The 18,555-nt window shown below is 49.1% G+C and overlaps 1 protein-coding gene across 1 annotated transcript in view; it reads left to right on the top strand.

Moving 5' to 3' along the window:
• The window catches only part of MCM8 (minichromosome maintenance 8 homologous recombination repair factor), a 183,726-nt gene that overhangs the window by 97,948 nt on the left and 67,223 nt on the right, over positions 1-18,555 (top strand). The window contains 2 exon segments of the mRNA XM_075339312.1: positions 13,923-14,074; positions 16,333-16,531. Of these exon segments, the coding sequence (XP_075195427.1) occupies positions 13,923-14,074; positions 16,333-16,531 (351 nt within the window).

The raw sequence follows: 18,555 nt of genomic DNA, 5'->3' as shown, positions 1-18,555 counted from the left end.
AAAAAAAGCAACGTGGGCACAAATCTGTCAGGAGGATTTATGATTTACTACAAAATCTGAGGAATCTGCTCCAGAGACAGTGAGGACAGGTCTCTGATCTTACAAGGATACTGGGACTTGAAAACTTTCAAGGAAACTAGAGTATGATCTCCAGCACTTCAAAGAAGGTTAAAAATATTTATTGAGGTTCTATTAAAAAAGATCCATCGATCATGAAAACAGTGAGGGGGGACACATTAAGAGAAATCCAACATGTTTCAGCTAGTAGAGCCTTATTCCTCAATAAATATTTTTAACCTTCTTTGAAGTGCTGGATATCATACTCTAGTTTCCTTGTCTGTGTTCTGCCTGAGGCCAGGGCAGCTCCGTGCACCAACACCGATCCTGACCTGGACTTTAGGAAGGGTCAGCTGAACTACTTTTTCTATTTTCTGTCATTGAAAACTTTCACACCACTGATATCAGCTAATTAAAGGGAACCTGTCACCAGATTTTTCATGTGTCAACAAAGACTACCACCGTCAGAAGCACCTGTCCTGCGTTCCGTAAAGGCATATATTGTCCCCTAACTCCCTCTTTATACCTCCCAAAAACCAATTCTCTAGTGCTGTATGTAAATCCGTTCGGTCCGACGAGCATTCTTACTGTGGCGTCTATTTCTCCTTTCCGCCACTGATTGCTATCCTTTTCCTTTGATTGACGACGATGGCGGCAACCTACGTCATCCACATAGTCTGGGGAAATCTCGCGGGTGCACAGACACATTGCCGGCTCACACATGCGCACTTTGCTCTCCCCTACTACTGTTTTAGCCTCTGCCCACAGTAGGGCAGAGCAAAGTGCGCATGTGTGAGCCGGCAATGTGTCTCTGCACCCGCGAGATTTCCCAAGACTATGTGGATGATGCATGAGGCATCATCCACATCAATCAGAGGAAAAGGATAGCAATCAGTCATGGAAAGGAAAGATGGACGCCGCAGCAAGGACGGTCATTGGACTGAAGCTTATAGATGTATATACAGCTTGGGGGAGTATAAAAAGGTTTTGGGGGTATACAGGTAGAGTCAGGTGATAATATGCACACGTGAAAAATCTGGTGACAGGTTCCCTTTAAGTATTTATTCTCTAAGCTCCGTGTTTGTTTATTTAAATGTCCTTTCTTTGTCGCTCCATTGGGAGACCCAGACAATTGGGTGTATAGCTTCTGCCTCCGGAGGCCACACAAAGTATTACACTCAAAAGTGTAACCCCTCCCCTCTGCCTATACACCCTCCCGTGCATCACGGGCTCCTCAGTTTTATGCTTTGTGTGGAAGGAGGCACACATCCACTCACACATCTCCATTTTAGTCAGCAGCAGCTGCTGATTGTATCGGTTGGAAGAAAAGAGGGCCCCCACGGGGCCCCCGGCATGCTCCCTTCTCACCCCACTAAGTCGGCGGTGCTGTTAAGGTTGAGGTACCCATTGCGGGTACGACGGCCGGAGCCTCATGCCGTGTTTCCTTCTCCATCCCTTAGGGCTCTGGTAGAAGTGGGATCCGAAGCGGTCATCCAGGTTCTGGGACCGTGCTCCCTCCGCAGCCCCTGAGGGAATCTGCTGGACAGGAGCTTATCTATCCTCAGGGACAGGGCCCTGCATCCACGAGGTACTCTGTGTCCCCATGGGGAATGTGTATGGAGCGCCTGGTTCCCGGACGCCGCAACTGGCTGCTGAATTGTGAAGACCGGGGACTACCGCGCCGACCGCGCCTGCTTGTCGGCCGCGGTATTAAATTTAGTCCCCGGCTTTATCGCGGCCTAGTGGCAAAACTCCCGCCCCCGGGCCTGTCTATCAGAGATAGGGGCGGGACAGCCGACCTGAAGTCGGATGTGAGAGCCGGGGCATCCTGTATGCTCCCTCCCCCCTCACTGATCACTGCGGGGACCCCAGATTCCCGCACTTTTCCTAACGCCGCCCACGGCTTCACTCCTCCCCTGAGAGCTCCGGCAGCCATTTTTCGGACATTCTGCCGGTGGAGAATCACAGAGAACAGCTCTGCAGCTCTTGGAGACCAAGGCAGGGAATCTGGAGCACACACACCCCGCTTTTTAGCGGTCGGTAAGCCGCACCGGTCACTCGGTGTTGGTCCCCCTGGGTGCCGGTATAGATACGTATATATATACTTATTTCTGTTCGGCCGGGCTGTATACCCTTTTTTCTATATACCCTCAGTGATCACGCTCCTAGGACACTACAGCATGTCGTCCACAAGGAGCAAGGGCACTAAAGCACAGGGTTTTTTTGCGACATGTACCTCTTGTAGGGCTATGTTACCTGCGGGTTCCACCTACCCTCATTGTGAGCAATGCTCGGACCCTGTTACGCTTGCTCAGCCGGAGCCTCGGTCACTAGTGGGCCCCTCGGCTCAGGCAGACCCCCCAGGTTCCACTGTCCAGGTGGCAGCGACAGAGTTTGCAGTTTTTGCTGAAAAGCTCTCAGAGTCTCTCTCACAATCCATGGCTCAGTCTATGGACAAATGGTCTGCCAAGTTGCTGGAAGCCCTGCAGTCCAGACCGGTCCTTACACAGGCCCCGGACCCTGTTAGATCGGCGCCTCCAGGTCCCTCTCGGTCCACCCCGGCCGGGGTGGGCCCTAGGTCTCACGTGGAGGACTCCTCCACGGACCACAGTCCCAGACCAGCTAAGCGGGCTCGCTTGGAATCTTCCCCGACTTCCTCACGCTGCTCGGGTTCCCAGCTGGAGGACTCTCTGGAGGACGAGGCGGAGGTTGCAGCTCGGGGCTCGGACCCCGATGTTGCTCTCAATCTTGATACACCTGAAGGGGACGCCTTAGTAAATGATCTTATCTCGTCCATCAATCAGGTGTTGGATCTATCTCCCCCGCCTCCACCTATAGAGGAGTCGGCCTCTCAGCTGGAGGGCAGGCAGATCCGTATCCAGTCGGACAACGCCACTGCCGTCGCATACATCAACCACCAAGGCGGCACGCGGAGTCGTCAAGCCTTCCAAGAAGTCCGGCGAATTCTGCAGTGGGTGGAAGCCACAGCATCCACCATCTCCGCAGTTCACATACCGGGCGTAGAAAACTGGGAAGCAGATTTTCTCAGTCGTCAGGGAATGGATGCGGGGGAATGGTCCCTGCACCCAGAAGTGTTTCGAGAGATCTGTCGCCGCTGGGGAACACCGGACGTCGATCTCATGGCGTCACGGCACAACAACAAGGTCCCGGCCTTCATGGCACGATCTCAAGATCACAGAGCTCTGGCGGCGGACGCATTAGTTCAGGATTAGTCGCAGTTTCGACTGCCTTATGTATTTCCTCCTCTGGCAATGCTGCCCAGAGTACTACGCAAGATCAGGTCCGACCGCCGTCGCGCCATTCTCGTCGCTCCAGACTGGCCGAGGCGGTCATGGTACCCGGATCTGTGGCATCTCACGGTGGGTCAGCCGTGGGCGCTGCCAGACCGCCCAGACTTGCTGTCGCAAGGGCCGTTTTTCCATCTGAATTCTGCGGCTTTCAACCTGACTGTGTGGCCATTGAGTCCTGGCTCCTAGCGTCTTCAGGGTTGTCTCAGAATGTCATTGCCACTATGAGACAGGCCAGGAAACCGACGTCCGCCAAGATCTATTACAGGTCTTGGTGGATTTTCTTGTCCTGGTGTTCTGATAAAGGTTTTACTCCCTGGCCTTTTGCCTTACCCACTTTTCTTTCCTTCCTTCAATCCGGAATGGATAAGGGGTTGTCACTTAGTTCTCTCAAAGGGCAACTATCGGCACTCTCAATATTCTTTCAAAAGCGCCTGGCCAAGCTTCCGCAGGTCCGTACGTTCCTGCAGGGAGTTTGCCACATAGTCCCACCTTACAAGCGCCCGCTTGAACCCTGGGACCTTAACAGGGTGCTAACGGCTCTTCAGAAACCGCCTTTTGAGCCGCTGCGGGATGTCTCCTTATCACGTCTTTCGCAGAAAGTGGCATTTCTAGTAGCAGTTACTTCACTCCGTAGAGTGTCGGAGCTTGCAGCACTGTCATGCAAAGCCCCCTTCCTGGTTTTTCACCAGGATAAGGTGGTTCTCCGTCCTGTTCCGGAATTTCTCCCTAAGGTGGTATCGCCTTTTCATCTCAATCAGGATATCACCTTACCTTCATTTTGCCCTAATCCAATTCACCGCTTTGAAAAGGATTTGCACTCATTAGATCTAGTGAGAGCACTCCGATTCTACGTGTCTCGCACAGCGCCCCTGCGCCATTCAGATGCGCTCTTTGTCCTTGTGGCCGGTCAGCGTAAGGGTTCGCAAGCTTCCAGGTCAACCTTGGCTCGGTGGATCAAGGAACCGATTCTTGAAGCTTACCGTTCTTCGGGGCTTCCGATTCCTTCGGGGCTGAAAGCCCATTCTACCAGAGCCGTGGGGGCGTCCTGGGCATTGCGGCACCAGGCAACGGCTCTACAAGTGTGTCAGGCAGCTACGTGGTCTAGTCTGCACACTTTCACAAAGCACTATCAAGTGCATGCCTATGCTTCGGCAGATGCCAGTCTAGGTAGGCGAGTCCTTCAGGCGGCGGTGGCCCACCTGTAAGAGGGAGTCGTGTCGGCTCTTTTTATTGAGGTATTCTTTTACCCACCCAGGGACTGCTTTTGGACGTCCCAATTGTCTGGGTCTCCCAATGGAGCGACAAAGAAGAAGGGAATTTTGTTTACCGTAAATTCCTTTTCTTCTAGCTCCTATTGGGAGACCCAGCACCTGCCCCTGTTCCCTTCGGGCTAGTTGTTCTTTTGTGTACACATGTTGTTCATGTTCAATTGTTTCATGGTTTTCAGTTCTCCGAACATCCTTCGGATTGAATTTACCTTTAAACCAATTTATAAGTTTCCTCCTTCCTGCTTTTGCACCAAAACTGAGGAGCCCGTGATGCACGGGAGGGTGTATAGGCAGAGGGGAGGGGTTACACTTTTGAGTGTAATACTTTGTGTGGCCTCCGGAGGCAGAAGCTATACACCCAATTGTCTGGGTCTCCCAATAGGAGCTAGAAGAAAAGGAATTTACGGTAAGTAAACAAAATTCCCTTCTTTATTCTGCCGCTGCCGCTCTTTTTGTGTATATATTTGTGTTTCTGCAGACACTTTATTATACCATGACTGTTGAGAAGACCTAATTAGTCTCGAAAGCTTGCTTTGTAACATCATTTATTTTATTTTTGTTAGCCATTAAAAGGTATCAGAAGTACAAGATTATTATTATTATTATTATTATTATTATTCATTTATTATTACTATTATTTGTTTTCCAACTGGCTAACAAGGTACTACATCTTTTTCTTTATCGTTCCTTTGGGAGACCCAGACCATGGGTGTTTAGCTTCTGCCTCCGGAGGACACACAAAGTACTACACTTAAAAGTGTAGCTCCTCTCTCTGAGCTTATACACCCCCTGGTGAGCCAGTCCCAGTCAGTTTATCGCTTTGTGTTCAGGAGGCATACATCCACACATGCATTCTCATATGATTTTTTTGTTTTTTGGAAAGAGATTGAAGAAATGCGGGTCCATGTCTGGACTCCCGGCATGTCCCTTCTAACCCCACTGTGTCGGCGGTGTTGATTTCCTAGGCTGGAGCCTTACATGCCGTGCTCCTTCACCATCCCTTTTGGGCTCTGGCTTGAAGTGGGAGCCAGCACGGTCTCCATGCCTGGCAGGACACCGGTCTCCATCCACAGCCCCTTGAGGATTCTGTTGGACCGGAGCACTCATCCCCAGGGACCTGGCCCTGCGTCTCAGCAGCTAAGTACCTGAGACGTTTATGTGGGGGGTCCCTGTTCTTTATTGTATGGGGAGAGTATGCTGTATGTGTTTATTTTGACATTTCCGGCGGGTTCTCTAGCTTTCGCCCGAGAACCGCGCCGATGGTGCCTGCGCGTCGGCCTCGCCGCTTAAATTTAGGCCCCGGCTTTGCCGGAGGCCTAGTTGCTGTTAACTTCCCTCGCATGTCACTCATGCAAGAGGGACAGGCACGGCTCCTCCCGGCGGCCGTTCTGCACAGGGGAGGGACACTCCCCACTGCTGGGGCGTGTCTCCTCTCCTGCAGGTCTATGGCCCTCCAGTTCCCGCTCCCCTACAGGAACGCCCCCTAGTCCCGCCCCCTCTCTTCGCTCCGGCGGCCATTTCTCAGGCAGAGTTCACTCTGCGCTGGGCCTGTCTGCACTCTGCATCCCTGCTGAGGTGCTGTGCATTGGGGGTCCGGGCTTCGGGATCTGGAGGGCACACAACACCGCTTCCAGCGGTCTGGTAAGCCACAGCCAGTCTCCGTTTGTGCACCTCTGTATATTCTCCCTGGGGTTCATTCTCTTGCAAAGCCCCCACTCCAGCAGCATGTCTCACACAAGGAGCAAGGCTCCAAAGCTTTATTCTGTATGCACTGCATGTAAGCTCCTGCTGCCTGAGCCGAGCACCTGTCCACATTGTGATGTTTGCTCTAACTTTGCGGTGCCACAGCCTGGAGTCTCACCCCCAGTGGTCTCTCAGGCTGCTTCTGCACCTGTGGCTGAACCCCCGGCCTGGGTAGAGTCCTTTTCTAGATCCATATCCCAGTCATTTGCTGAGTCCATGGGACTTTTGTCCAGGACTTTGATGAATATACATCAGCCCTCCTCACAGGGTGCCTCTAATACTCTTGCCAGAGGATCCCTATCCTCTGACCTTCGTCCAGCAGAGCTCACAGAGGATTCATCATCAGGTCCCAGACCCCGTCCTTCTGAGAAAAGGCGCAGGGTTTCCTCCCCCTCCTCATCCCGCGGCTCTGACTCAAGAGCTGACTCTCAAGATGAGGAGGATGCCCTCACAGGGGGCTCGGAGGCTATGTACCCCATCGATCTCTCCGAGGGTGACTCAGATTTTAGTGACTTGATTGCTTCTATTAATTCTGTACTAGATCTCAATCCGCCAGTCTCAGAGGAGCAACCCTCTCTGGTAGAAAAGCATCAGTTTACCTCGCCTAAGAGAGTGAAGAGTGTGTTCTTTAACCACTCCAGTTTTCAGACCGCTGTGACCAAACCCAGGGCCTGTCCTGACAAACGCTTTCCAAAGCGTGGTTCTAATGACTGTTTTCCCTTTCCACCTGAGGTGGTCAAGGAGTGGTCGCACTCCCCAAAGGTAGACCCCCCGGTGTCTAGGCTCTCAGCCCGGACCGTTGTGTCGGTGGCTGACGGCACCTCACTTAAGGATTCCACTGACCGTCAGATTGACCTTCTGGCCAAATCTGTGTATGAAGCTGCGGGGGCCGCTTTTTCCCCGACTTTTGCAGCAGTGTGGGCTCTCAAAGCCATCTCTGCTTCCCTAGAGGAGATGCATTCCCTCACCAAGGAATCTATGCCTGAGATGGTTACCTTAACTTCTCAGGCTTCAGCTTTTTCATCTTATGCCATGTCTGCCATGCTAGAGGCTTCTCACCGCACTGCGGTGGCTTCAGCTAATTCCCTTGTTATCTGCAGGATCTTGTGGCTTCGAGAGTGGAAGGCAGATGCTTCTTCCAAGAAGTTTCTTGCTGGGCTCCCTTTTGCTGGTTCCCGGCTGTTCGGTGAACAGCTGGATGAAATTATTAAGGAAGCTACTGGCGGGAAGAGTACTTCCATGCCACAAACCAAGACCAGGAAACCCGCCCAGGGTAGGAATCAATCGAGGTTTCGTTCCTTTCGTTCCTCCAACTGGTCATCCTCTAAGCCTTCCGCCTCGTCCGCTAACTCAGCCAAGGATCAGAAATCCAACTGGCGCCCAAAAGCGCGTCCGCAGAAGACCGCAGGAGGTTCTGTCACTAAGCCAGCTTCCTCATGACTCTCGGCCCGCTCCAGCCACGTCCTTAGTCGGTGGCAGGCTCTCCCACTTTGGCGACGCTTGGTTAAAGCAAGTCTCCGATCAGTGGGTGAGAGACATCATATCTCACGGCTACAGGATAGAATTCTCTTCCAGCCCGCCAAACAAATTTTTTCTCTCAACTCCCCCCTGCTCCAAGGCCGCCGCCTTCTCGCACGCCGTGGCGTCCTTGCAGGCAAACGGAGTGATTGTCCCAGTTCCCGCTCGGGAACGGTTCAGAGGTTTTTACTCAAACCTCTTCCTAGTTCCAAAAAAGAACGGTACCTTCCGGCCCATCCTGGATCTCAAGCTTCTCAACAAGCATGTCCGGGTGCGGCATTTTCGCATGGAGTCTCTGCGATCAGTCATTGCCTCTATGACCCAAGGGGATTTCCTGGCGTCCATCGACATCAGAGATGCCTATCTACATGTGCCAATCGCGGTGTCACATCAGCGTTGGTTACGTTTTGCGATAGGAGAGGATCATTTCCAATTCGTGGCTCCCCTTCGGGTTAGCCACGGCCCCTCGGGTATTCACCAAGGTCATGGCGGCAGTGATTGCGGTCCTGCATCTCCAGGGGTTGGCAGTGCTTCCTTATCTGGATGACCTTCTGGTCAAGGGTCCATCCAGCGCAGACTGTCAGCGGAGTGTTTCGCTCACTCTCGCCACTCTAGCCCAATTCGGGTGGATTGTCAATCTTCCCAAATCCACTCTGACTCCGACCCAGAGTCTCACGTATCTAGGGATGCAGTTCGAGACTATGCCGGCACTTGTGAAGTTGCCCTTAGTCAAACAGCAGTCTCTCCGGCTAGAGGTGCGCTCTCTCCTGAGGCCCCGCCGTTATTCCCTCAGGCGCCTGATGCAGGTGCTGGGTCAAATGGTGGCGTCCATGGAGGCGGTCCCCTTTGCCCAGTTCCATCTGCGCCCTCTGCAGCTGGACATTCTCCGCTGTTGGGATAAGCGGCCTTCCTCCTTACACAGGTTAGTGGCTCTGTCGCCACGGACCAGGAGCTCTCTTCAGTGGTGGCTTCGGCCCCTCTCCCTGTCCCAAGGGCGCTCCTTCCTGGTCCCGTCCTGGGTGATTCTCACCACGGATGCCAGCCTATCCGGCTGGGGAGCGGTATATCTTCACCACAGAGCACAGGGCACTTGGACTCCGTCCGAGTCAGCCCTTTCAATCAATGTGCTGGCAACCAGAGCTGTGCTTCTAGCTCTCCTAACCTTTCACCACCTGTTGGCGGGCAGGCACATTCGAGTCCAGTCAGACAACGCGACAGCGGTTGCCTACATCAATCACCAAGGCGGGACACGCAGCCGCCTGGCAATTTTGGAGGTCCAACGCAAGTCCACCATATCCGCAGTCCACATCCCAGGCGTAGAAAACTGGGAGGCAGATTATCTCAGCCGTCAATCCGTGGACGGTGGCGAGTGGTCCCTGTCCCGGCACTCCGGACGTGGACCTAATGGCATCCCGTCACAACAACAAGGTTCCGGTTTACGTGGCTCGCACCCACGATCCTCAGGCCTTCGCCGCAGACGCTCTGGTTCAAGACTGGTCCCAGTTTCGTCTGTCCTACGTGTTTCTCCCTCTAGCTCTCTTGCCCAGAGTCCTGCGCAAGATCAGAATGGAGGGCCGTCGAGTCATCCTCATTGCACCGGACTGGCCCAGGCGAGCTTGGTATCCGGACCTGCTCCAACTGTCCGTAGAGATGCCGTGGCATCTTCCGGACCGTCCAGACCTACTCTCGCAAGGTCCGTTTTTCCGCCCGAATTCTGCGGCACTCAAATTGACGGCGTGGCTCTTGAGTCCTGGATTTTGACGGCTTCTGGTATTCCTCCTGAAGTCATCTCCACTATGACTCGGGCCCGTAAGTCTTCTTCCGTCAAGATCTATCACAGGACTTGGAAGATTTTCCTGTCCTGGTGTCGCTCTTCCGGCCATCCTCCTTGGCCATTCTCGTTGCCGACCCTTCTGTCTTTTTTACAGTCCGGTCTGCAGCTAGGACTGTCCCTCAACTCTCAGAAAGGGACAAGTCTCAGCTTTATCAGTGCTGTTCCAGCGGCGTCTCGCCAGGCTGGCTCAGGTCCGCACCTTCATGCAAGGTGCGTCTCACATCATTCCGCTTTATCGGCGGCCCTTGGATCCCTGGGACCTTAACTTGGTCCTCACGGTATTGCAGAAACCCCCTTTTGAGCCCCTTAGGGAGGTTTCTTTGTATCGTCTTTCTCAAAAGGTGGCCTTTCTAGTTGCCATAACTTCTCTCAGGAGAGTCTCTGATTTGGCTGCGCTCTCCTCGGAGTCACCTTTTTTGGTTTTTCACCAAGACAAGGTAGTTCTCCGTCCGACTCCGGACTTTCTTCCTAAGGTGGTCTCTCCCTTCCACCTTAACCAGGACATTTCCTTGCCTTCCTTCTGTCCGTCCCCTGTTCATCGCTTTGAGAAAGCGCTGCATACTCTAGATCTGGTGCGTGCTCTCCGGATTTATGTGTCTCGCACCACTGCGCTTAGGCGGTGCACCTCTCTTTTTGTGAGGGCAGCGCAAGGGTCTCTCTGCTTCTAAGCCGATCTTGGCCCGTTGGATTAGATCGACCATTTCGGACGCCTACCAGAGTACTCAGGTGCCTCCCCCGCCGGGGATCAAAGCACACTCGACCAGAGCTGTCGGTGCCTCTTGGGCTTTTAGGCACCAGGCTACGGCTCAGCAAGTCTGTCAGGCTGCCACTTGGACTAGCCTGCATACCTTTTCGAAGCACTACCAAGTGCATGCTCATGCTTCGGCAGATGCGAGCTTGGGCAGACGCATCCTTCAGGCGGCTGTCGCCCACTTGGGAAGTTAGGCTCCACCTACTTCTTAGTTTTTTCTGTTTATTCCCACCCAGGGACAGCTTTGGAACGTCCCATGGTTTGAGTCTCCCAAAGGAACGATAAAGAAAAAGAGAATTTTGTTTACTTACCGTAAATTCTTTTTCTTATAGTTCCGTATTGGGAGACTCAGCTCCCTCCCTATTGCCTGTTGGCAATTTTCTTGTTCCGTGTGTTATCACCGGCTGTTGTCGTGGACAGAGTCTCCGGTTGTTCCGGTTCTTGCTCGGTTCTACTTGTGGGTGGCTATTCTCCTTCAGCTTTCGCACTAAACTGGCTATGACTGGCTACCAGGGGGTGTATAAGCTCAGAGGGAGGAGCTACACTTTTAAGTGTAGTACTTTGTGTGTCCTCCGGAGGCAGAAGCTAAACACCCATGGTCTGGGTCTCCCAATACGGAACTATAAGAAAAAGAATTTACGGTAAGTAAACAAAATTCTCTTTTTTGTGTTTTTATTTAAAATAAAGGATTTTTCTGTGTGTGTTTTTTCACTTTACTTACGGGTTGATCATGTCAGCTGTCTCATAGACGCTGCCATGATCAAGCCTGGACTTGGTGGCAGCGATCCGCCGCCATTAACTCCTTATATTACCCTGATTTGCCACCGCATCATGGCAACAGGAAGAGCCGGGGACACTCCGGTACTGCCGCATAATGGATGCGACGGTCCCGTTGCAGCTGCGGGCTGATATTCTCGGCTGCGGGAGGGGGGGGGCATTAACCCTGCACCTCGCCCTTCCCAGCCTGAGAATACCGGGCCGCCACTGTGTGCTTACCTCGGCTGGACGGTAAAAATACGGCGGAGCCCACGTGTTTTGTTTTTTTTATATATGTCCGTTTGCTTTCTATGTGTATTTTATATGTCTGTGTGTGAGTGTGATATCTGTGTATTCTATGTCTGTGTCTGTGATGTGTGTGTGTTTACTCTGCTCCGCTTCCTCTTCCTGTCATAATGACATCACTTCCCTGCAAACCGCAGGCAGCGATGTACAGTACCGCAGGTAAACGGCGAAATACCGCAGGGAATAACGCAGGAATACGCAATGAAGCACACAGAATTTGCTGCCTGCGTTATTCCCTGCGGGATTTCACGATTACATGGCAGTCAATGGAGTGAAATCCCGCAGCGACGTGCGAAACAGAAGTGACATGCAATTATTTTTGCTGCGGGAATCCCGCAACAAAACATGCAGCTGTCAAATTCCGCATAGTGCGCACAGCATTTATTTTTCCCATAGGTTTTGCTGATGAATCACTGCAAAGATGTTATGAACATAACATGCAGCGAAACATGCAGCAAAACCGCAGGAAATCCGCGGCAAAAACCGGCAAGTGCGCACAGGGCCTTAAGATAAAGCCACTTTCAGGTAAAAGAAACCAATGAAACCCTAATGAAAGAGTGAGCGTGTTCCAAATGATATAACCCTACTCTACTGATGAGGAACAAAACCTCTGATCAGTGCTGTCTGCAGGTTGTGTCCATATTTTGGATGATGCTGTAGCTGTAGTGAGGTTTCAAGGCTCTTTAAAATCTATGTACACCTTCACACAGAATGTTCTTGTTGTTGGTTATTTGCTTTTTAAAGGGAACAAGTTGCATCTTAAAACAATTGTAACCTGGAGAAATGGGGTTATTCTGCAGGTTAATAGACTTCCAAAAGCTGCTCAGAGCAGATCAGTCACTGTTCAGTACATAGTAAGTGGAGGCCATAACCACAACCCATAACAGACTGGTACAGCTGGCCTAACAGTGTATCCGTACAGTGCCGGCAGACTGATCAGTGTCAGGCAGGAGGGAGAACTGTGCCGCTGCAGGATGCTGTGTCAGCATTTTTCTCAATCATAGGAAGCTGTCTCAGGAATATAAGAAGCACAAACACTTTAGCAGGATTGTTGCTTGTTTAAAAAAAAAAAAAAAAAGGGCCTCATATAGTCGAAAAAATAAATGAACTTGCAAGAAAGGGTTTAGATTTTTTTTTTTTGTATAGTTTGGTATTCCAGTTGAAACTTCAAGCGCACCAATCACCAGGATTTTCCTATATAACCTAAAGCCAGCATGATACTGGTGCTATCAGGCTGATTCTATAGATATCTTTAGTTGTGAGATCGGATGTATAGATTTTTGAATACAAGCAAGTAAAGCTTGTAAAATGAGCAGCTTTTTGAATGGCAGCAGCTGCCAATCAGCGGATAGCTGGAGTGGGTATACATAGTGATATTTCTTGGAAGAAGGAATAACTAGGCACAATTCCACACTTTTTTCAGCAAGCTATTATCAGCGCTATTGCTATTGTGGGGGCCAGCTCTAATTTAACACCTGTCACGGTGATCACAATTGCTTCAGAGTAAATCTTTCAACCGTGGTGCTCCGTAAAGTTCAGGATATGGGTACATCAAGCAGCAAGATTATCAGGCACTCACAGGTCAGTGGATTTTCAATGATTTTATTCTTCAGGCATAATGTGATGGACCTGTTGAAGTATTGGTAACAGGCTATCCCTCCCCTATATGCCTGGAGAATAAAATCGTTGAAAATCCACTGACCGGTGAGTGCCTGCTAATCTTGTTACTTGAGGTATTGATAGTGATTCCTGCCCCCTGTCTGTCCGTCCTCCCCCTGTTATTTATGCTAATTCTATTATAGAATCATTTTACTAAGTGCTAGAAGGACCAGTGCTGATGTCATGCCCATGTGACCAGAAGGGGTGTGACTTAAGTCAACAGAAAAATAATGTTGCTTCCTGGTATCAGCTATGTAGGCTGAGACCCCGCCCGTTTTGGTCACATGGGTATGACATCAGCACAGGTCCTTCTAGCATACTTAGTAAAATGATTCTATAACAGAATTAGCATAAATAACAGGTAGGGGGAGGAACTATAGGCAGGGGGCGGGAATCACTATGAATACCCACCCCAGCTATTAGCTAATCAGCAGTTGCTGCCATTCAAAAAGCTGCTCATTCTACAAACTTCACTTGTTTGTGTTTCAAAACCTATACATCCGATCTGGCAACTAAAGGTCTGTATAGAATCAGCATGGTAGTGCCAGTATAGCACTGGCTTTAGGATACATAGGAAAATCCTGGGGATTGCTGCGCTTTAATACAGGAATTGTAAGTAGACCGTTTTACTTGGTGTTGCCTTTTAAATAAAATAATCTTTTTTAGCTAAATTACATTGAGTGTATGGTCGCTTACTTGAATAATGTCTTCTCTTACAGAGTCCAAGAGTTGATGTCAGATGATCAGCGAGAAGCCGGTAGGATCCCAAGAACTGTAGAATGTGAACTGAGCCAAGACTTAGTGGACAGCTGTGTCCCCGGAGATCTGGTGACCATCACTGGGGTAGTGAAAGTATCTAACATTAAAGATGGTACGTTGTAATGTATGTTCATCAGGCCACATACCAAAAGCTTGTGCTCTAGGTCTCGCTCATAGCAATCTATTAAAGGAAATTCATACCTTTGTCAGATGACATTGGGAAATATTTTGATCAAGGACCTGACCACATTTGATTTTTTTTTCATTAAGTTCAGTTTTAGACCAGTGACTATGATTGATTAGGGGGATATTACATTTTTATAAAGTGATGGTATATCTCTAGGGTGTGGCATCACTTCATGATCAGTTGGCTTCTGTATTCTGGGACCCCGATCACCTGATATTGAGGGGGCATAGTGCTGAATCACACAAGGAATATATCAGGGCAGAAGAGGACTATACAGGGCCAGAGTAGTGAATCTGTGCGTGTGATATGGCATCACTTTGAGTGCTGTACACTGCCCTCTTATCATCTGTATGGTGTTAGCTGGGCATTGTGGTGTTATAATACGAGCACTATTGGTAATGGCTCCCAAAATAACTTTGCTGACAATCTAGTGTAGTAAGGAGGCCATTTATTTTGAGGTGGGCAGCGCCGGCGAGGTGAGCACTATGGAGGCATACAGTAGCACCAGAAAAAAGAGGCATTTTATACGCACTTTGTTGATTTATAAACTGCTCTACAAACATGTTTCAGTATCTATACTAGCTGTGCTCCAGATGGAAGAAAACTGGTGCCAAATATTAGTAGCTTCCCTGTAATTTAATGTCAGAACCATTAATGAATTTTAAAACATGACAGTCGGCCCGATCAGAGACACCTATCTGTATCTTCCAAGAGCTACGTAAAACACATCTCATCCAGCACATCAAAATCCCACCCGGGCAGAAGAGTAAACTCATAAAAAGGACGGCCTACAGATCTATTACAAGTCATGATTTAAAGGGAACCAACCAGCAGGATTTTCCCATATAATGTACAGGAAGTGCCATACTGGCGCGAGGATGCTGAATCAAATCATTCCTTTTGGTTAGAGATTGGATGTGCGATTGCAGAATAAACCTTTTTAAAGGTCCAGAAATTAGTGCATTGGCCCATGACTATGTGGGTTGGGTTTTGTGTTAATATTCCTCCCCCGTGTGCTATGTAGATTTCTATGGTCGGTGCTTGCACAGTAGAATCTAGCAGTATTTCATGAACTCTTCAATCAAATGGCGTCTGAGTCAGCGCCGGAGCAAATTGCTATCTCCAGTGCCATCTTATTGAAAACGCTGTCTTCTGGCTTATGACTTGTCGGATGCTCTTTCCAAGGGCAATGCATTTTGGGTTTTTTTCTGCCCTCAAACATCTAATCTCTATACTGAAGGTATGATTTTATTCACTATCCTAGTGCCCGTATCGCACTGCCTTTACTTTATATGTGAAAACCTGCTGGTTGGTTCCCTTTAAGGCTTTAAAATGGGTCAGAACTTGCCTAAAGCAGGTTTTACACGCTACAATTTATCTAACGATGTGTCGGCAGGGTCACGTCGTAAGTGACGCACATCCAGCATCGTTAGTTACATTGTAGCGTGTGAAACCTCCGTGCGATTGTGATTGAACGTTAAAACGTTGATTGCATGCACAACGTTCAATTACTAAAAATTGAACGTCAGTTTGTTCATTGTTCCCGAGGTACCACACATCGCAGTGTGTGACACCCCGGGAATGATGAACAGATCTTACCTGCGTCCCGCGGCTCCCACCGGCAATGCGGAAGGAAGGAGGTGGGCGGGATGTTTACGTCCCGCTCATCTCCGCCCCTCCACTTCTGTTGGCCGCCTGCCGCGTGACGTCGCTGTGACGCCGAACGTCCCTCCCACTCCAGGAAGTGGATGTTCGCCGCCCACAGCGAGGTCGTATGGAAGGTAAGTACGTGTGACGGCAAATAATCGTTTGTGCAACACGGGCAACAAATTGAACGTGCCGCACGTACGATGGGGGTGGGTCACATCGCATACGACACCGTATGTGAAATTGCAAGGTGTAAAGCAGGCTTTACAGCATGACTACCCTTAGGGACACTAGGAAGATCTTTTTCTGCCCTCTATAGGGGTGCTAATTTGCTTGCTATCCCATGGAGCATTGCCTGCATGACTATACCCCAGTTGGGTTTATACAAGTAGAACCAGCACCTTCCAAAACCTGTTTCTGTATATTTCATGTGCTCGGTATACAATAAATCTGCTCATAAATGGAATAATAAATCCATATAAAATGTCCCTAATTAATACATCACTTTCTTTATCTCTTTCTTATCTTATACACAGGAGGATTTAAAAACAAAAATAATAAATGTATATTCCTGTTATACATCGAGGCAAATTCTGTCTGCAACAGCAAAGGCCACAAAGGTAAAGAGACAGACGAGAGCGCCACCCATGGAGCGTCGATGGACTTCTCCTTAAAAGACCTCTATGCCATTCAGGAGATCCAGTCTCAAGAGAATCTCCTAAAATTAATAGTCAAGTATGTGACTTTTAATATTTCGGCAGCCTTGTTCTGACTGATGTTAGTGATTGAATTATTTATGTTCATTAAAATGAACTCGTAGAAGCTTCTTGCTTTGCTAAAATCATTCATCTGTTATATCTTCATCGCTCATGACATATATAACAATTTATTGATGGCTGATGTTCAGTGCAGACCTCGTCCTTTACCTAGTGGTAAGGTTCTCCTGTGAAAGGAAATAATGTCTATTTATTGTTTTTTTGACACTTGAAGGAGTTTTTAGTTCTAAAAAACTGGCAGCAGTTTGTTTAAAAAAATAAATAAATAAAAAAATATTGTGCTTTACTCATCCTCCCCGGGTCCAGAACTGAGTCTCTGCTGCTACTTCTTCTGCAGCACTGACATCATGTTGACAGCGCTGCAGCCAATCACTGACCCCAGCGGCTTTGACCAAATGTTATTCTTTTGGTTATTTTTCCAGGTAACAATTAGCGCTTCTTCATCTTTTCTGCTGGGGCCTCAGCATGCAGAACATGGTGATGTCAGTCTCGCCATCCAAACAAGATGCCCATGTACTTGTCGTATAATAGTAAAATAAGCCAAAGGAGTCTGTTATGTTGCTAAACCAGGCATTCACGTAGCTAAAGAACAGCCTGTTCAGCTTATAATAAGGCCTCTTTAACCCGTTTGTGATTCCGGTACGTATGACGTCCGTGATTCCGGTACGTATGACGTCCGTGATTCCGGTATGTATGATGCCCGTTTTCACACATATCGGAGACAGACATACGTAGACTCATTAAAAACAAATGGACTTGGTCAAACATTTGTGTTTTGACATGGACCCTGTGTATGTATGGAGCACACACGTGTCCATGTGCTCCACATGGTGATATGTCTGTTTTTCTCCAGCAGCACGGGTGTCACACGGCCCGCACACTGATGTGATCCGTGTGACATTAGTGGGACATGTACCGGAGAAAACACGTCTTTGAAATAAAATGCTTTTCTATACTCGCCTGTCTCCAGCGCTGCTGTCTGCAGTGCTGCTGTCACTTGCTTCAGGGCCTGCTCATTATGCTCATGAATAGTCACTGCATGGCAGGCCCGGAAGCAACAGCAGAGCTGGAAACAGGTGAGTATGGAAGTTCAAGCTGTCCGTGTGCTATGCGGATAACACACGGGGTGCAAACTGACAACACACACATATGCACCTACACCACGGACTGTGAAAAACGTGTGTGTTTTGCACGGACATGTGAAAGAGGCCTAATATTTTGCAAAAACTGCATCCTGCATTTGTAGACTAAGCCTCACCAAAATCTAGAGGGCGCCTTAGGCTGACCGTACATATTGGATAGCTATTTGGCTGATCGCTAGCTCTTGTCGGATGGGCCCCCAAACACAAGAGATGGTCAGTCGATCCTGGTGATATTGCATGAGAAAAGAATCACAGATGGACACAGCCTCAATTTTATTATATGGAGATAAGGTATGCACACCAGTGACTATGCAAGGGGAATACACGTAATAGCAGAAACTGCTGTGTGAATACTGACATGAAAAATTCAATAGCTATATGTGAGAATGAAATGTGAAAAATGGAACCTGCATTACTGCCATGAACATATGAATCAAGAGAAATTTAGCTACTGAATTGATCAATGCAATAGAGCCCCAACACTATGCTAAAGTATTTCTCTACGTTGGGGTCCCTAGCTTGTGTGTGTCCTCTCATGCAGTTAAAAAAAACTTACCGTGTATGGGAGCTGAGACCCAGGCTATATATACGTATCATGTGGATTGGCAATAGGTGTGAGTGGGGTGGGTTCACAAACGAAAGACTACTAACAAATAAGGAATAACGTTTGGAACTCCATTCTATGTCTGAACTGGGTGCAAAAACCTAAAAAAGCATCACTATATGGAGATAAGGTATGCACACCAGTGACTATGCAAGGGGAATACATGTAATAGCAGAAACTGCTGTGTGAATACTGACATGAAAAATTCAATAGTTATATGTGAGAATGAAATGTGAA

Source organism: Anomaloglossus baeobatrachus, chromosome 3 (assembly GCF_048569485.1).
Source record: "Anomaloglossus baeobatrachus isolate aAnoBae1 chromosome 3, aAnoBae1.hap1, whole genome shotgun sequence".
Classification (NCBI taxonomy): domain Eukaryota; kingdom Metazoa; phylum Chordata; class Amphibia; order Anura; family Aromobatidae; genus Anomaloglossus; species Anomaloglossus baeobatrachus.
Note: the sequence above shows the minus strand (reverse complement) of the source record. Positions and strands in the feature narration are given on the sequence as shown.